The sequence below is a fragment of the Epinephelus fuscoguttatus genome, linkage group LG21 (genome assembly GCF_011397635.1).
Source record: "Epinephelus fuscoguttatus linkage group LG21, E.fuscoguttatus.final_Chr_v1".
Taxonomy (NCBI): Eukaryota; Metazoa; Chordata; class Actinopteri; order Perciformes; family Serranidae; genus Epinephelus; species Epinephelus fuscoguttatus.
Window position 1 is genome coordinate 8,802,923 of NC_064772.1, and position 16,542 is coordinate 8,819,464.

The 16,542-nt window shown below is 41.9% G+C and overlaps 1 protein-coding gene across 5 annotated transcripts in view; it reads right to left on the reverse strand.

The window, feature by feature from the left end:
- LOC125881506 (cadherin-20-like) overlaps positions 1-16,542 on the reverse strand; it is a 712,657-nt gene that overhangs the window by 28,225 nt on the left and 667,890 nt on the right. For all 5 annotated transcript variants that reach the window (XM_049564601.1, XM_049564600.1, XM_049564598.1 and 2 more), the window contains 2 exons: positions 11,068-11,368; positions 92-386 (listed from right to left, as the gene is read on the reverse strand). In XM_049564601.1, coding sequence (XP_049420558.1) covers positions 92-386; positions 11,068-11,286 — 514 coding nt within the window. In that variant the 5' untranslated portion in view covers positions 11,287-11,368. The remainder of the gene's footprint in view (positions 1-91; positions 387-11,067; positions 11,369-16,542) is intronic.

Consider the following 16,542-nt stretch of genomic DNA (forward strand, 5'->3'; position numbering starts at 1 on the left):
AAAGCTTTAACTATCCCTTTAAAAACAAACACCTCAGACAACAGTTTAGGTTCTGCTTTCATCCATGTTTGCCTTCATTTCCCCTGCTTACCTATTTTGGACATTTCGGGTACAGTTGCCTGATACGGCCCATCCAGAAACCTCGGCTCGTTGTCATTGATGTCCTGGATCTTTACAATGAACTCAGACTCAGGCTCCAGAGGCCTGTCCGTCAGGCGGTTGCGGGCCTGGGCGCGGAGGGCGTACTGGGCCTTCACCTCGCGGTCCAGCCTCTGAATGGCGTGGATGTCCCCCGTGCTGTCATCGATGGTGAATGTGGTGCCTGCGCCCTCGCCTGTCAGGATGTACTTAATGGAGCCATCACCTTTATCCATGTCTGAGTGGAGCTGTGGAGATATTCATGCAGATGGCAGTAAAAAATGTTTATTCCACAATGCATTTTCTCAAGTGGAATATACACTCTCTTGATTTTAGAGACATCTCAAGGGTTGTAGAAACTGCTGGTGCCTCAGTAAAAAAATTTAAGGAGATGAGTCTCAAAAATCATGATTACATTAACAACAGGGTTATGACAGAAATATTGTGCAGTCCAAAACTACGGTCAGACAGTGACATGCTTTTGAGGAGATTTAATTAGCTCACATCTCTTAATTTTAGAACAATGCACAGTGATCCTAAACATATAGACAGGACAACCATAGCATGTTTTGGGGCCAAAAAAATAAAAAGTTCTTGAATATCCAAATCAATCACATGACCTCAGTCCAACTTAAAATGTATTAGTGACATCAGTTTCAAGTGTTGCCAAGTCTGCGCTGAATGTACAGTCTTGGAAACCCTATAATGATATTTCAACAAACAAAAATTCAAAGCTATCTTTGGTTGCAGCGTCTTTAGTGTGATAATGCTACTTTTCTCTGTTTAGTACCATTGTAAATTAAAACCCTGTGCTTTGGACAGTTGGACAAATAAAATACGAATTGATATAAATCACAAATTAATCAATAATGGCAATAGTTGTTTATGCCACCTTATGTTTAACTGTCTAATTACTGTCTAAAATTCGGGGACGATGCATAAACCCCTACTTACTCTTCATCCAGTGTAGATATAAAAACCCTCAAATTAAAGCAATGTGTCTGCACTTAAACCTCACAGCAATTAAATTCACTGGGCTGGAGTACAGAGCCAACACAACAACAAAAAATGTGTACAGTCCTACTACTGTATATTTAGAGAGCAATTTCTATTCATTCAGCTTGCTCAGTGGCACACTGAGAGGAAACCAGGCAAAAGTTTAAAAGGTAAAGGTAAAGGTAAAGGAGTCCCTAATGGCCACTCATACTGGCACATTTTGCAATGGCAACCATAAACCCCCTTAAAACTTCCAAAAAGGCAGTATGGAGTGCAAAGGTGCCCCCCCTTCTCAACGTTAGATATGCATATGGACATGGATGGAACCTTCTGTCTGCTCTGCATTTGTGTCGTCCATATTTGTGAACATTTTTTGAAAGCTTACGGATATGAACGAAATGGAACAGTACCACCACAAACTGTGGGGGCAGAGTAACCAATAGTTCTAGCAAGATACGAACACGGGCTACAACAAAGACAATTTAAAATAGCAAAACTTTTTGAGCGGTTATGTGACTTTGTCCTAAATTTAAACATCAGTACAATGTTACTTTGCTGGGGCACAGGGACAAACAGTCACTACAGAACAGCTGGGAGGAGATTGGATGGAATTGGATGGCAGCAGAGAAAAAGTGGAGGTCCATTTGAGACAGCAGCTTTCTAGAGGATGTATAGATAGATAACTTTATTGTCCACCTCAGTCAAGATTTGTCTTTGGCTTCTCTCAAACATATCAAAGGTATGTACAGACACATAAAAAATATGACACAATAGTGCAAATATGCAGATAGGAGCAATAAGTTGTATAAATAGTAAATGAGAGCACATCTTATAAAATAGTAGTCTTCCCTCGTACAATCATTCTGTGTTCATTGCTGATATGGCATAGGGAATAAAGGACTTCTTATATATTTTTCAACTAGTTCTTGAGACCCTATATTGACGCCCAGAAGGGAGCAGCTCAAACTCTGAGTGTAATGGATGTGAGGCATTGTCAATTATATGCTTAGCCTTCCTGTATACAGCACTGTCAGTTATTCTGCTGAGTTGTTTCTGTGACTTGCCAATCACTTTCCCTGCAATGTTTACAATCCTAGAGAACTTGTTTTTGTTCTTTGCACTAGAATTGTCGTACCATGCTGTAATGGGAAATGATAAAATGCTTTCAGCTGGACCTCTGTACACCGAAGCTCTTCAGCTTCCTGATTAAAAACAGATGCTGATTGGCTCTCTTAAAAATGTTCTCTGAGTTTTCATTAAAAGTTAGGGTCTAATCAATAATCGTGCCCAAGTACATAAATTGTTCAACATTTATGACTGGTTCCATTTGGTTTTGTTTGCTGGCATGTAGGCTATTCATGCCAATATAAATGACATGGAAGAATGTGGCAATTACGCTTACAACATTTGAAATGGACGTATCTATTTTTGTATAAAATATACAGATATTTTTGAAAACATATTTTCCTCTACATTTTGGCCTCTTGTCCACATACTAACTGAGCTTTAGGTCACTAAAACGGATATTTTTGAAAATGCCCTCTAAGGGGCAGATTTTTTAAAACCGTTGCATTATATCTGTGTGGATGTGTAACATGGAGCATTTGGGAAACAATGACGTCCCCCCCTAAATGCCCATTGTTGCTTTGTGTAATGAGCCTGCACCAGAAACAATAACAGAGGCAGATTGTTGGTTTGTTTTGTTAGCACTGATTGGATGAATGACTGCTTTACAATCAGACCTATTGCTGCACCACTGCATGAACAAACACAGATGTCTGCTGCATCCAGTGTTTTTTGGTCAACCTTAGCATCTGCAGTTTAAAGTCCGCCAGAAATGATGGTTTTAGCCTTGGTCAGACCGGAAGATGGTGAGACTGTCTTGAGAATGGAACTGTTGTGGATGAGGAGTGAAAAAACATTCCGATGCACAGAGCATTAATCACATCCTTGAGTGAGCTCCTTCTGCCTTCTATTGAATGGGAATCAATGGTGATGAGATCTCCAGTAATGTTAGGTGTTTTGAAAAACGTAACATGAGCCTGCAGCTATACTTCACTACCTTTGCAACCACGGGAGACTGTAGAAGCCAGCTAACATGGGCAAGCGTTTGGGGTTATCTTTGCACTCTACTTTTGACAAGAGATGTTTCCCAAAGCAAAGGTTGTGTGGACAAAATTATTTTCAGTTAAAGTGGGAAAATATCATTTTTCAAAAATATGTGTATCCATAGACAGGGCCTAAATGAGCCTTAAGTGGGGCCACTTCAAGCCACTGTGTGACAGATGAATAGTCTTATTTAGGACAGTCAGGGCCGATGGGCTTCTTTGCCTGGGGGCCCTTAGAGTCTAGGATCGCCACTGCTACAGCTACAGCCCAAATTTGCTATTACAAGTTAGAATCCAATGTTTACATTGTCAGTGCCAGCCCATAGTATAGGCAGTACAGGCAAATGCTAATGGTGCCATCATCCATAGGGGGTGCCTCAAATGGGGGAAGTAAAAAAAATCTAAATGTTTTTCTTTTATTGTTTTAAACTAATACTACTACTATTTATTTGGAATAACCACCACTGGGTCTTTGTTTTAAATTGCACAAAAACCTGTATAAGACAGTTCTGCCAAAACATTAATTCCTAATTAAACCAGTGGGTAAATTAACGCCAAACCTCCAGGGGTGGTGTGTGGTTTAATGCGTACTTTAATACTGCAGCTGTAAGTAGACATGTAATCACAGCTTACGGCCTGTTTGTTGCCATGGGCCCTGCAGTGCAATCAGTTGCCTTTTGTGGCCTGTGAGTGCAAATGCCAGCCTGTTGATGTGCAATCACTCCTTACTTTGTACTTAAAGGGTCTCTGCATATGATGAGTACTTACTGCCATCACACTGGCAGTGCAGAATTAAATGCCCCCATTGACGTCTGTCTGGTATATAATCAACAGGCGAGCTCACAACACTGCAGTGACAAAAAAACCCCCACTGACTCAAAAACCACACTCTTTTTCAAGATACTTGCTTTTGCCTTTTCGTCGTCTGGGGCCACTACGTGAAATGACCGAGCTGAGGTTGTTGAACTGCTAAAAGTTTGCAGCTACAGAACTCATTGTTGTTATTCCGGTGATAGTTCAGAAGCAATCTTCACAAAACCTATCATTCCCCGAGCAGCCAGACAATACAGCTTTTCCTATCTCTTCGGACAACGTGAACCACCTGCACTCTCTCCTGGAAAGTGCCACGCATTCGAGCTCGGCCCAGAATATATTTTTTAATCAACACCCCATTGTGGGCTTCAGCCCTGTGCCTCGTGGTGATATATCTCAGGCCGGTGCCTTCCCCTCCTGCCTCATCCGCCTTCTCCTCCACTGATCCTTCCTCTCCACTCATACCTATGAAAAGAGTTTGACACTCAGGCTATCAATTACCTGCTCCGTCTCAGCCCAAACCTTCGACATCCCCACAGCTCTGAATACTAAGCTCCTCAACAGTCACAAGGTAGGGCGAGCTGAGGAGAAAAAAACCTACAGTACATGTGTCTCCTGCTTTGTCATATCCTACAGTGGCTTTCTGCCATGAGTGGCTCTCTGGGAAACAGCCCGACATGTCAAAGTTACTTATTTCATTCAGCTTGGAAAAATGAGGGTGTGCGGCTTTAAAAAGAATCATTGAAGAAACGATAAATGGAAAGATGGAAGTGAATATGCTACAGCGACTGTAAGCAGATACAGTACTTTATACCACAGCATACATGGTTCCCTCTCAGGACTTGTTACTCTCGTATCTGGTCGAAGCACATGACTTTTTGGATCCTGGCTTTTTCCTCGGTATTCCCGAGTGGTGGAGGGGAAGTTATTCCAGAGCACTAATTAGGCAGGTTTGCATCATTTCCAATGGGAAATATCAGAGGATGTGCGGTTCAGTGTTTTAAAAGTCGACGAGGAATACTGAGGCAAATTCAAAGGTCAGGAGTCTGTGTTTTAAGATCAAGGCATTGTAGTTTCAGGAATTTGGGAACAGAGAGTATTTTAATGCCTTTACATTTGGGCATTGAGAGAGATGCACAGAAGAAAAACAGAAACACAATATGTTTTTGCATCAATTTTTCATGACTGAACTTAACTAAAAGATTTGATCTAATTTTTCTTTGCACACAAAAGCCTTTGTTCTTTCTTTGTGCCCAAATTTGTTTAAATCCATGTTAGTGAGCACTTTACCAACATAATATTTAATCCATCCACCTATAGGTGTCACATATCAGGATGCTAATTTAACTGCCTGATTGTTACACAGGTGTGACATGGGCTGGTCACAATAAAACCTACTCTAAAATGTGCAGTTTGATCACACAACACAATGCCAAAAATGCTGCAAGTTATGGGGGAGTATGCCATTGGCATGCATACTGCAGCAATGTTCACCAGAGCTGTTACCGTGAATTCATTTGACCACAAAAAGCCATCTTCAGTTAGCCTGGAAATCCAGACTCAAATCTAGAAAGATTTTGAGTCTGGCCCTCACTGATACACCCTTCCTACCCAAGGGGCGGCACTAACTGAGGCATATTACATGCCGCTGCACACAACTGGATAGCACGATAGCCAATCAGAGCAAAAAACAAGGTGACATATTCATTGCAGTAAGCCCCATTTGTTTGCCGACCAGTGGGGCTAACTGATATATTATGCTTTTGCTGTATCCCGTCGGCAAAACAGCAAAAACTTCCTTCCTGGAAGCGAAGGCTTCTAGGGCAGTCTCCTGTTCGTCTCTCAAGGAAAAAGATAAGTGTTTTGCCCTCAATTTGAGTTAATGCTTTAATTTCATGTTAGAAGTAACATACTAGCTGTATAAAACACGTCATGGGAACAGAACAATAAGTGTAGTTGGCTCAGCATGTCTTCAAAAGCTAAATTGAATGGATGCGGTCCCTCGGCAGCTGCCATCTTGGCTGTTCACTTTTCGACTCCTACGGCGCAGCGCTGTCTTCATCATGTTACGCCCGCCCAGAGCCTGCCTCTGTCAGATAGACTGATCTGATTCACCGGGCTCTGCTCATCCGAGCCAGATCCCCGTGCAGTGCAAATTTGAATTTGCTGGGGGCGGGGGATCTGGATTTCCAGGTTAATCTCCAGTGGCTTTCTTAAAAAATTGGCAGTACATCCAACCAATCTACTGCTTCTTCACCTGAAAGATCGCCTCAAACAAGCCACTAAGATGAGCTTCCTTGAGATGGTTTCTGATGGTTTGTGCTGAAAGTTTAACCAAGTATTGCATCAGTTGTCTGGATGGCTGGTCTCAAACAGTCTTGCAGGTGAAGACGCTGTATGTGGAGTAGTGGGCTGTTGTGGTTACATATGGTCTGCAGCTATGAGGATGGTTGGATGTACTGCCAAATTCTCAGGAATGACACTGGAGACAACTAATGATAGTGAAATGAACATTTAATTCATGGGCAGAATGGCTCATCTCAGATGATCTTAGAGGTGAATGAGCCAGATGTGGAGGTCCTGGGCTGGCTCTTTACACCAGTTGGATGTACTGCTAAATTCTCAGAAATGACATTAGAGACTGCTTATGGTGGTAAAATAAACATTCAGTTCATGGGCAACAGCTCTGGTGGACAGCCCTGCAGTCAGCATGCCAATGGCACATTTCCTCAAAACTCATGACATGTTTGGCATCATGTTGTGTGATCGAACTGTACATTTTAAGCTGGCTTTTTACTGTGACCATCACAAGATACCCTTGTGTAGTAGTAATGCTGTTAAATCAGCATCTTCATATGCCACACTGCTCAGGTGGATAGATTATCTTGGAAAAAGAGAAGTACTCACTGACACGCATTTAAACAAATCTGTAAACAGAGAGAACTATTGCATAGAAAAATTATAAAATCTTTTATTTCAACTCATGAAAATGGGAGCAAAAACAAAATTCCTGCATTTATATTTTTGTTCAGTGTAGAGTTAAGTTCTGACAGAACGCTCTGCAGAAATCAGGCTTTATTCACTTCAGTGCCATTTCCAATTTGTTATCAGCACAGATATTATCTGAGTTCACAATTTACATGCAGTATAATACAGTGTTTGCGCCATGATTGTGTAGGCGGGTGTCAAATGGGCTCATTAGTACCGTTCTAGAAGGTCATTGCTCATTCAAGGTGGATAATGAACAATACTGTAAAGACTGGATACCTACTGGGTGCTACAAAATATTCAGAAATGGATGAGAATTGACGTTTGACATATTATATCAGGCACCTAATGTGATATTCAATTACATTACAGAACATATCACATAAATAATAGGGTTATTAATACAGCACAACTCTTTGTTTCATCAATGCTGAAATGTGCCTCTGACAATATTTTATTTATCTTTATTTTACTGGAAAACTTCCAAGTAACTAGACCAATTTACTGTAACTCACATTTAGTGTCAACAGCTATCGTACTGGGATACTTTAATTATTCTGAAGTGGCATTCATTCAATGATTACTGTGTTTTCCACTCATAGTAACAATGACAAACTGCTCATCTAGATCATCTAAAAAGGACTCTAACGATGAATTATGTGCCAGCGTGAACTGTCAGTTGGTGACTTAATGACATGCAGGCAGCTAACGTTTCTCCACAGTACAGTACAAATATGTTTTGTCTTTTTGTCAAACAGCCAAAACAATACAGAGTGGCATCTGTCTGTAACAAAACCACCTTTAGCTGAGCGTGCAAAATTCTGTAATGCATCTTTACCTGATGAGTTTCATTTGTAGTTGTAGGCCTAGTTATAACCTGTTCAGAACCCAATTATGTTCCAAACACACACAAATAATACTGTAATGGTGTATTTCTACTCTAAATGAACTCATAAATCATTAGCAAAATATTTTTTTTTTGATGAGGATCCTTTGTGTTAATTTTTCCATCCATTCCAATGGACGAAGAATCTGTATGCAGAAACCACATAACATTACAAATGACAAACAAAAAAACATGAGATTATTTCTTTTTCATCAATGGTTAATTCATATAAGTGATGCTTTAAAACACATGGCCTACAGAGACTGCTGGTATAAATGGGCTAGCAGGGCTAAGCCCTGCCTATCTTTTACAATAAAGATGAGAAAATTATTAAATTAAAGAAAATATTAGTTAATGAACCTTAGAACTGATTGTTTTTGGTGGAACCTATAGCAGCAACAGCACTAAAATAGTCACAAAAATGCAGGATTTATCTAAATGGGCTGATTTTTTACAGCCCATACTCCTAGAATCAGCTTCCAGTCATTGTTGTCACATCGTGAGTGACAGGTGTCGTGACAAGCCTTTACTGTCCAGTTGGGCTAAATTAATTCAGCTCAGGCCACTGACTTTTGGCCAATGACAGTGCATGGAAGTACAGTGAGGGCCTGCCCGCTGTTACTGTAGTGAGAGAGTGAGCGTTGAGTCTTACGAAATGCGTTAGCATCATGCTGAACGAGATGGATTATTTTAAATGCTGTCTATTGAGCGGGACCTCATCCAAAAATTAATTTAAATGACTTGGTGATTAACCTGTTTGCATCCCAGAAAGGCCGCTGATGTGAGCTTCTTTTCAAATAAGGTAGGCCCAAGTAGGGCTGGGCAGTATTCGCGGTGACGGTAACTTACCGCAGTAAACATGAACAGCAGAACGGGGCCCGGCGGCCGGGTGGCCTGCCTTATGCTCCTCCCTTGCTGCGTGATGGAGGTGGCCTGGCCGACTGCCCCAAACCCAGGCCTGCGGGAGAAGGGGGCCCGGGAGCTGCCAGCCCTCCCTCTTCCCTCTAATGTTTATACATACTATATAACGTTTTATACACAATAATAGCAACCGTTTTACTTCTGACAATAAGTAGTTTCCATCCTAGACTTGTATGGCTTTTTAAATTGATTTATTTAAGGTGTAAAAAAAAAGAGAGAAGACGATACCGCGATATCATACCCTCACCGTATCCCCCCAAAATAATACCATGATATTGATTTTAGGCCATATCAGAGATATTGGATAAAGGAGATACCCCACCGTAGGCTTATCCAATGTTAAGAAAACTGTTACTCTTCCTGTCTCCTAAGTGGGCGTGGTTAGCTCTCCCTCCAATCAGAGCCTGTTCTCCCTCAAAGATCACGAGATCTCGCAAGAACTTGTTTTCTGAGACGGACAGGGCTCAAACAAAGTTAACTTTCTCTTGATCTGTACGGATGAAAAATGCAGCTTAGTGTCAGAATGTTGGTAAGATGTATGGCTTGTGGAAAACAAACCCAATATTTACTTTAGTGACTATAGGGCGAAAGAATTGACCATAAATTGTGATCACGTTCATTTTCCTCATTGACGACAATACATTCAGAGCTGCCGCAAGTCTCCTACGGGGGCATGGCGCTGACGTCACTGAATCAGGAAGTGAGCTGAGTGGGGTATCTCACTTTATCCAATATCTCTGGCCATACCGCCCAGCCCTAGGCCCAAGCCCTAACCTCTTATTAAAGGAGCATTACTCCTTTCCTTTCTTTACCGTGTGTGTGTGTGTGTGTGGATGTGTGTGTGTGTGTGTGTGTGTGTGTGTGTGAGTGAGCCAGCAAGCCAGCTTTTGGCATCAGAACATTTTTGTAGTTAGCCTAATTCTCTAGTTTTGTTGTAGTGCATTGTTGCTGTAACCTGGTACTGTATCTCGGTGTGATGTTACTGTTACTGCAGCTGAACTATTGATCAGTATAGGCCATAGGCCTAATGCGTTAGCCCTCCCACCCAATTTCACCATGAGCCGCTACTGATGGCCTACATATTTTGAGATCCACCATCAGATCAACCATCCATTTCAATAGACGGATTAAGTTTTAAATCTTTCATATGATATTTTGACATGTGTAAGTAATGTAACATGTCATGTTTACTTTGAGCACAGTTTAAACAAAATTTATATATGTTAACAGTAAATGAATTAGAATATGCCTTGTGCTTACTCCTTGCCTCACAGTTGGCTATGCTCATTACAAAGGGGGCAGTTCACTTAAGATAATGTAGAATACTGTGATTGGCTTATAGGCATCCTGTTAAATAAGTTTGTGCATTTGGGTGGAGTCAGATGACAGTGATCATACTTTTAGACATGCTAGAAAAGTTATGCTACAGCTGATAAATAGGAGAATCCTGCTAATTACACGTATCTATCCCTGGGATTTCATGACACTGGTTTTCAGAGAGGCTAAAGTAATGGGATATTTTCAAAGCATTTTCACATTGGCGCTCTCCAGCTCAAACACTGTGTACATACAATTTAAAAACAAGATTGTTGTGTCTCCCTGCTGATGATGACTGGCCTTACAACTATTGATCAAATGTTCAATTCACTTTAGCGACTGAGCGATCAAAGTGCTCCTTTGTGAGTATCCATCCCTTGTCTGCTCTTTTCAGAGCATGTCAGTTGTGTTGTAGACGTGCTCCGTCCGCTTCTGTGGAATGAGGCCGACTGAGTGAAGCCGCGGTTCGAGTCAATTAACTCAATCACTGCTGTCTGGCTCTGGTTCAAAGTGGACAGAGGAGAGCCCGTCTGTAGTATGGGCGCAGTGCATCCAGGGATTAAATTGGGATTTTTTTTCTTTCGCTGTGGTTGAAGTTTGCTGTGCTGCCCACCCATGATCTTCTCTTTTGCATTCGTGCGCTCGGCTCTGGCTCAAGCAGCAGATGACCTGCAGGCTGCTGAGCTCCCCTATAGATCTATTAGTTTGCCCTGTTTGAAAGTTACTAGTTGAAATCTCTTTGAAACACCAACACTAAGGCACCCCCATGTACACAAAGTGGAGAGGACATGCAGAAATGCTGCTCCCCTACCAGGCCAGGAACATCCAGGCTTTGCATCTCTCCAGGTTATACCTTTTATGTGTGTGCACGTATGTGTGCAGGATGTATGCAACACTGACCTTCCCGATATAAAGTGGCTCCAGTCCGGTGTACTCCTCCAGGACAAAGAACTGGTTCCACACCCAGCCTCTCTTCACCCTCTGGAGCAATGCTGAGCTGCCTGTGTTTTCCTCCTCTGTGGGCTTACCCAGAAGGCTGTGGGGCATAAGGGTCAAAATGCAGAGGGCCACAGGGAGCACGCTGCTGGCAACTGCTGGAAGATGCAATCGGTCTCCCATTGTGAAGTGCAGGGTAGTATTTGAGAAAACTTTTCCAATTTCTGCAGTTGTTCCCTGGCTCCCTCTGGCTACTGTTGGCGTCCTGGAAGAGAAAAGAAGACAGATTAGCCTCAGATTTATTTCCTTTTGGACGCCGTCATCCTTTTGTCGTACACTGAGCTGCACTGTGGGACGCCTGCGGATGACACATATTCGCAGCTTTTTCTCCTGCTTTCCAGATTAGCCCTCTACTACTGAGTTTTTGTTGAGCTATAATGAGCCTTACACAGTTGAATGAAGGGGACCTCTTATGCTGCTGAAGAGGCCACATGGAGGAGGCGAGGAGGTAATATCAGAGAAGGAGAAGGCGGGGACAATGGGTATACAACAAAACGTTCATGTCATGCTGCCGCTCACTACTACAGACCCTCCCACCATCAGAAAGTTATAAATATAAAGAACAGAAGACTGGATGTCAAGGGTGTTTGGCAGGTTACGTGGTGTAATTATTTCTTGGTGAACAACAGCCGGGGGTGTTGTCGCCACCACTGGGTAGCCAGGCAACCACATGACAGCATAAACAAACAGGCAACCTGGTTTCAGAGAAATGACCATGACCTCTTCACACCGCATTATGTGATGGTAACACATAATGTGTTCAAGTTAAGTGTCAGCACCAGGATAACAATGTAGATGAGAAATCAATAAGAATCCTTTATCATGGTGGACACAGGAGCAAGCAGGGGTTAAAGCTAATCGTCGTGCCATCAGCACGTTATGTGGCGTTTAGAGGTTGTGGTCATTTCAAGTATTTCTGTGACTTCAGGTAGCAATTGGGTTCACAATTGAGCTTTAGGCTGCGTCCACAACAAATCATGTGTTGCAGTGATTAGTTGCAAGGTTGTGTGGCGGTTCGGTAGTATCACTTAAATGGTCCATCTGTGGGGGAGTCGAGGGTGGACACCAAATACAGAGAGCAAATCTCCCCATCTCAGTAAGTATTTGTCACCGCTATAAGTTTGTTCACTTTGACTTAAGAGATCTGTAGAATTCCTCTTGATTGTCATTACTGTATCTTTACTGCCACAAAAGAGCGCATGCACATACAAGCAAATCAAGTGCTCTCCTTTGTCGGATAGTACACACAAGCTATAGACAGATTGGCCACTGCAGCATGACAGCAGGTTGTGTTTCTGCAAAAGTTGACTCTGTTTCAACTTTCTGCCACAGGCTGCTGCGTTTTTATTTTTGTTTTGGGGGGATGGGGGGCCTACGGACGTAGCCTAGAAGCACTACCCTCATTTAAATAAATGGGCGGACTAGCACCTGATTTGCTGTGAATACAGCCTTAAGGCCCTGACAAAGCAAGCTGATGGTTGGCTGTCAGTCAATGCTGAGCTTTTTTTTCAGCCAATTCAGCATATTGAATTGGCGGCAATGGCAGATCGGTGAATAACTTTACATTACAAACACTGCTACATGTAGCTACATGCTAATGTCAGGGACACATAATCTTGGTTGATTGTTTAATTCTCTTGGTTAACTTGTCCGTGATCTTTGAATCATATTCTTGCTGGAACATGTCCAGTTGTGAGGATTTTGGTTTAGGAGCTTTTATTGGTGATTTTTAACAGAAGAACGTGCTGCTATGCTTCATTATAATCATTGTCTGGCTGCAAGTGCCCTGCTACATGTAGCTACATGATAACGTGGGGGAAACACGTAAGCTTAGTTGCTGACGTTTTTAATTTGTCCCAGATTTTGGAACATATTGGTTGGAACATGTCCATTTCTGGAGATTTTATTTTAGAAGCTTTCTTTTCTAATGATTTTGTTACTGATAAACAGTTCCGAAATGCTGACCAATCACAGCAGATTGGGCTTTTCTAGAGGAGGCTTTAAGAGACAGGCGCTAAAAGGGAGCATCTCAGACAGAGGGTGAATACATGTGTTCCATCACAGACAGTATAAGGAAAACAAAGAGTTTTTTGACCATTAAAGCATGTAAACATGTTCTGCTAGAAACCCAACATATAAATATAAACCTAAAATGAGCATAAAAGGTCCTCTTTAAAACTTTGTAATGGAAACAGAACTAATTGGATCCTGCAGGAGAAAACAGAAATGATTGCACGCTTCAAAACCACCAGCTTCAGTTGCTTTTTCCCTCCAGCTCGGGACAATCAGGCATTTCACATCGACAAAAAAAAAAAAAAAGTGAAACCACACTCTTCCCCTTCCTTCCTCCTCTTCCTGTCATGAGGAGAGGCGAGCTCCTTCACACCTCCTGGAAAAGGCCCGGGGGTGTGATGTTCTGAGATTGTAGTGTTTCTGTTAACACCCCTGCTCAGCTTTACTCACACCGTGTTCTACAATATCCCCTCAGCACTACACACCGCTCATTACAAGTGTACTGTGTTTTTTTCCCTATATCTCAGGTTTTGGAAGGCCCCTATGGTATTGCCTGGATGTTGGATTTTATGCCTCTAAATACTGTCTCCCGCTGCATTGCTCTTTTTGATACGAACATCACAGGAATCTTTAAGATCAGCTAGGTCAATTCCGTGAATTTCTGGCACTAGATGTTTTTTAAGGTTACACATCGATCTGAGCTAATCAATACCTTTTCGCACCTACGCTGCCTCTTTCCATCTGCATCTTGTTTTTATGTATTAGGAGGACGGCCGCATCTGCCCACTCTGCCTGCATTAACGAGCTTGGGGGGGAAAATAGGCGGATTGATGGTAAAAAGGCAGAAAGAGGACAGGGGGAGAAAGGGAAAGAAAAGCTAAGAGGCTGTTAGCAGGGGGAGGTGGAAAGTTTGGGGCTGAAAATAAAAAACAGCGGAAGAAAAAGAGACTGTTTGACTCATGGGCTGACTCCATTATGTTTTGTAAGAGAGAGTGCATTGTGCTGCTGCAGACTCTCTCTGAATCGCCAAACTCAGTTAATCATTGTTGAAGAGGCACAAAAGGCAAGGAAGGGTGGGGGGCGTGGCTGCATTGTCAGCAGGAGGCTGGGCCGAGTGTGTGCGTGCATGCATATGTGTGAGTGTGTTTCTGTGCCTCCTCTGCTGCTTGGCAGGATGGGTGACACTTGACCTCGTTGCACCCCTCTTTTCTGCCTATTCAAGCTGCCTGGTTGCCATTATGAAGTAAAATTAGCTCCCTGTTCTTTGCTCAAAAACCCCCGGCCTCAACCTCTCGGCTCCCCCCCTCAAAGGTCACAGCTTGCACCCGAGCATTTTGCTCCATTTTGTTGTCCCTAATGAGGTGACATGTGACGTGATTGTGCTGGCAAAACATTTCACACATCTCTCTTATGGCATTTCGCTTGTTTAATAGAAAAAAAGGCAGCTGGCGTTTGCCACACAAGCTGTGAATTGGAGGGATGGGAAGATGAAGGGATGAGGAGCGAGGTGGAGGGTGGAGAAGCAATCATATGACAAAGCTTAAGGCAAAGACTTGAGGTATTTTCCCACCAGGCTGAAACATTCTTCCCACTTGAAAACCTGCCTAGCATTTCAAAAGAAAATAACACAATTTGTTTGTTAGTGTGCAACAGTAAAAAAGCAAATTAACGGCAAAAGTGGAAAAGCAACATCCGGTTTTTATGTTTGTTTTGAAAAGCAAGAAACCCCTGAAAGCAAAGGTGTTCGCTGAGAGGGAGGAAGAGATTGAGTGACAGTGGAGGAGACGGTGATTGTCAGGGGGAGCAGCTGGTGTGACAAAATGATGGGCCATATTGTTGTATCATCTTACTCCAAGTCCACCTGCTGCTCCATTAACTGCGATCTGACAAAGACAGACTACATCAAACTGCTCCTACAGCAGTGAGAGGGGTGAGCGTTTCCTTCCAACGGAGGAAAACAAACCCAGAAAGAACTCTTACAGTATGACTGACTCACCACCTCCAGGCAGAGGCAGCATGCATAATCTCACTAACTCCACCTGTTCAGATTAATGAGTCAGTAATGCCCAAAATAACTAATAACTTTAGGAAACACTATGGATTTCTGTAAAAACTTAAAATCTAAAAGTTGGTATTTGATACTTTATGATCCAAATCATGTAATAATATCACCAGTTTTAGACTTCTGATTTTGGTTACATGTGTTCACAGAAAATCAATCACTGATGCATTTGAAACGCTTGGCTTATTTTGCTAATTTAAAGGAATGCTCCTCTCCCCCAGTGATTATTTATATATCAGTTACTCACCTTGTTTTACATTGAATCCAAGAGGAAAATCCACATGCCTCCACAGTGAACCAAGAATCCAAAAATGGAGAAAATTCTTGATGAATTGAAGTCATAGGGGTCCACGTTTAACAACAGCGAAACTATACCAAAACATCCTTCTCATAACTCGTGCAGTATAACCAAAGTCTCGGTATCCAGTACTTCCCAAACAGACAACCCCTTTCGACAGGGAACTGAACTGAAAGTAAAATGTATCCATGCACTTTCTTTAATACCAGACTCCACTGACAAAAACAGTCATTTTACCTTGCTGAACACACAAGTTGCTGGTCTACCGCTGCCTTGACCAGTTAGTTACTTTGTGTCATTGTGTGACTTTAATAAACTCGAACTAACTCTTTAATAAAACCAAAGTCACACAAAAACGCAACTTAACAAACTGATTGAGGCAGCGGTAGACCAGCAACTCCTGTGTACAGCAAGGTAAAATGCCTGTTTCACTTTAAGTTTAGCATTAATTAGTAAAGTTTTAGTAAAAATGCATGTGTTTGGAAAGTACTGAGCATACAACTGGATAAATGAGACTTATTCTGCATGGGTTGTGTGAGAGTTTGTCAACAGATGTTTTGCTAAAGTTTTGCTGTTGTTAAAGCAACCCACTATGACTTCAATTCGTCAAGGATTTTCTCCGTTTTTTGATTCTTTGTTGGCTGTAGGCATATGTGGAAAAACAAAGTTCACTGAAGAAATTCAGTGCAACACATAGTGACTCATTAATAAACAAAAAATCATTTGGGGGTGAAGTATTCCTTTAAACAAGTGTTATATAGTGTTAAGACATCCGCAGCCATCATATTTATGAAATAAAATAAAAGACCGCAAAAATACAAACTATTACCTATGGCTAGAACAACTGGTCAATTAATAATAAATAATAAAAGGCAACTTTTTTTAAAACCAATTATTCATTGAAGTCATTTTCAAGCAACAATGCCACATTACCTAACTTCTCAAATGTTAGGGTTTGCTTCTTTTCTCAGGTTTATGTGAGAGTATACTTTATATGTTTGGGTTT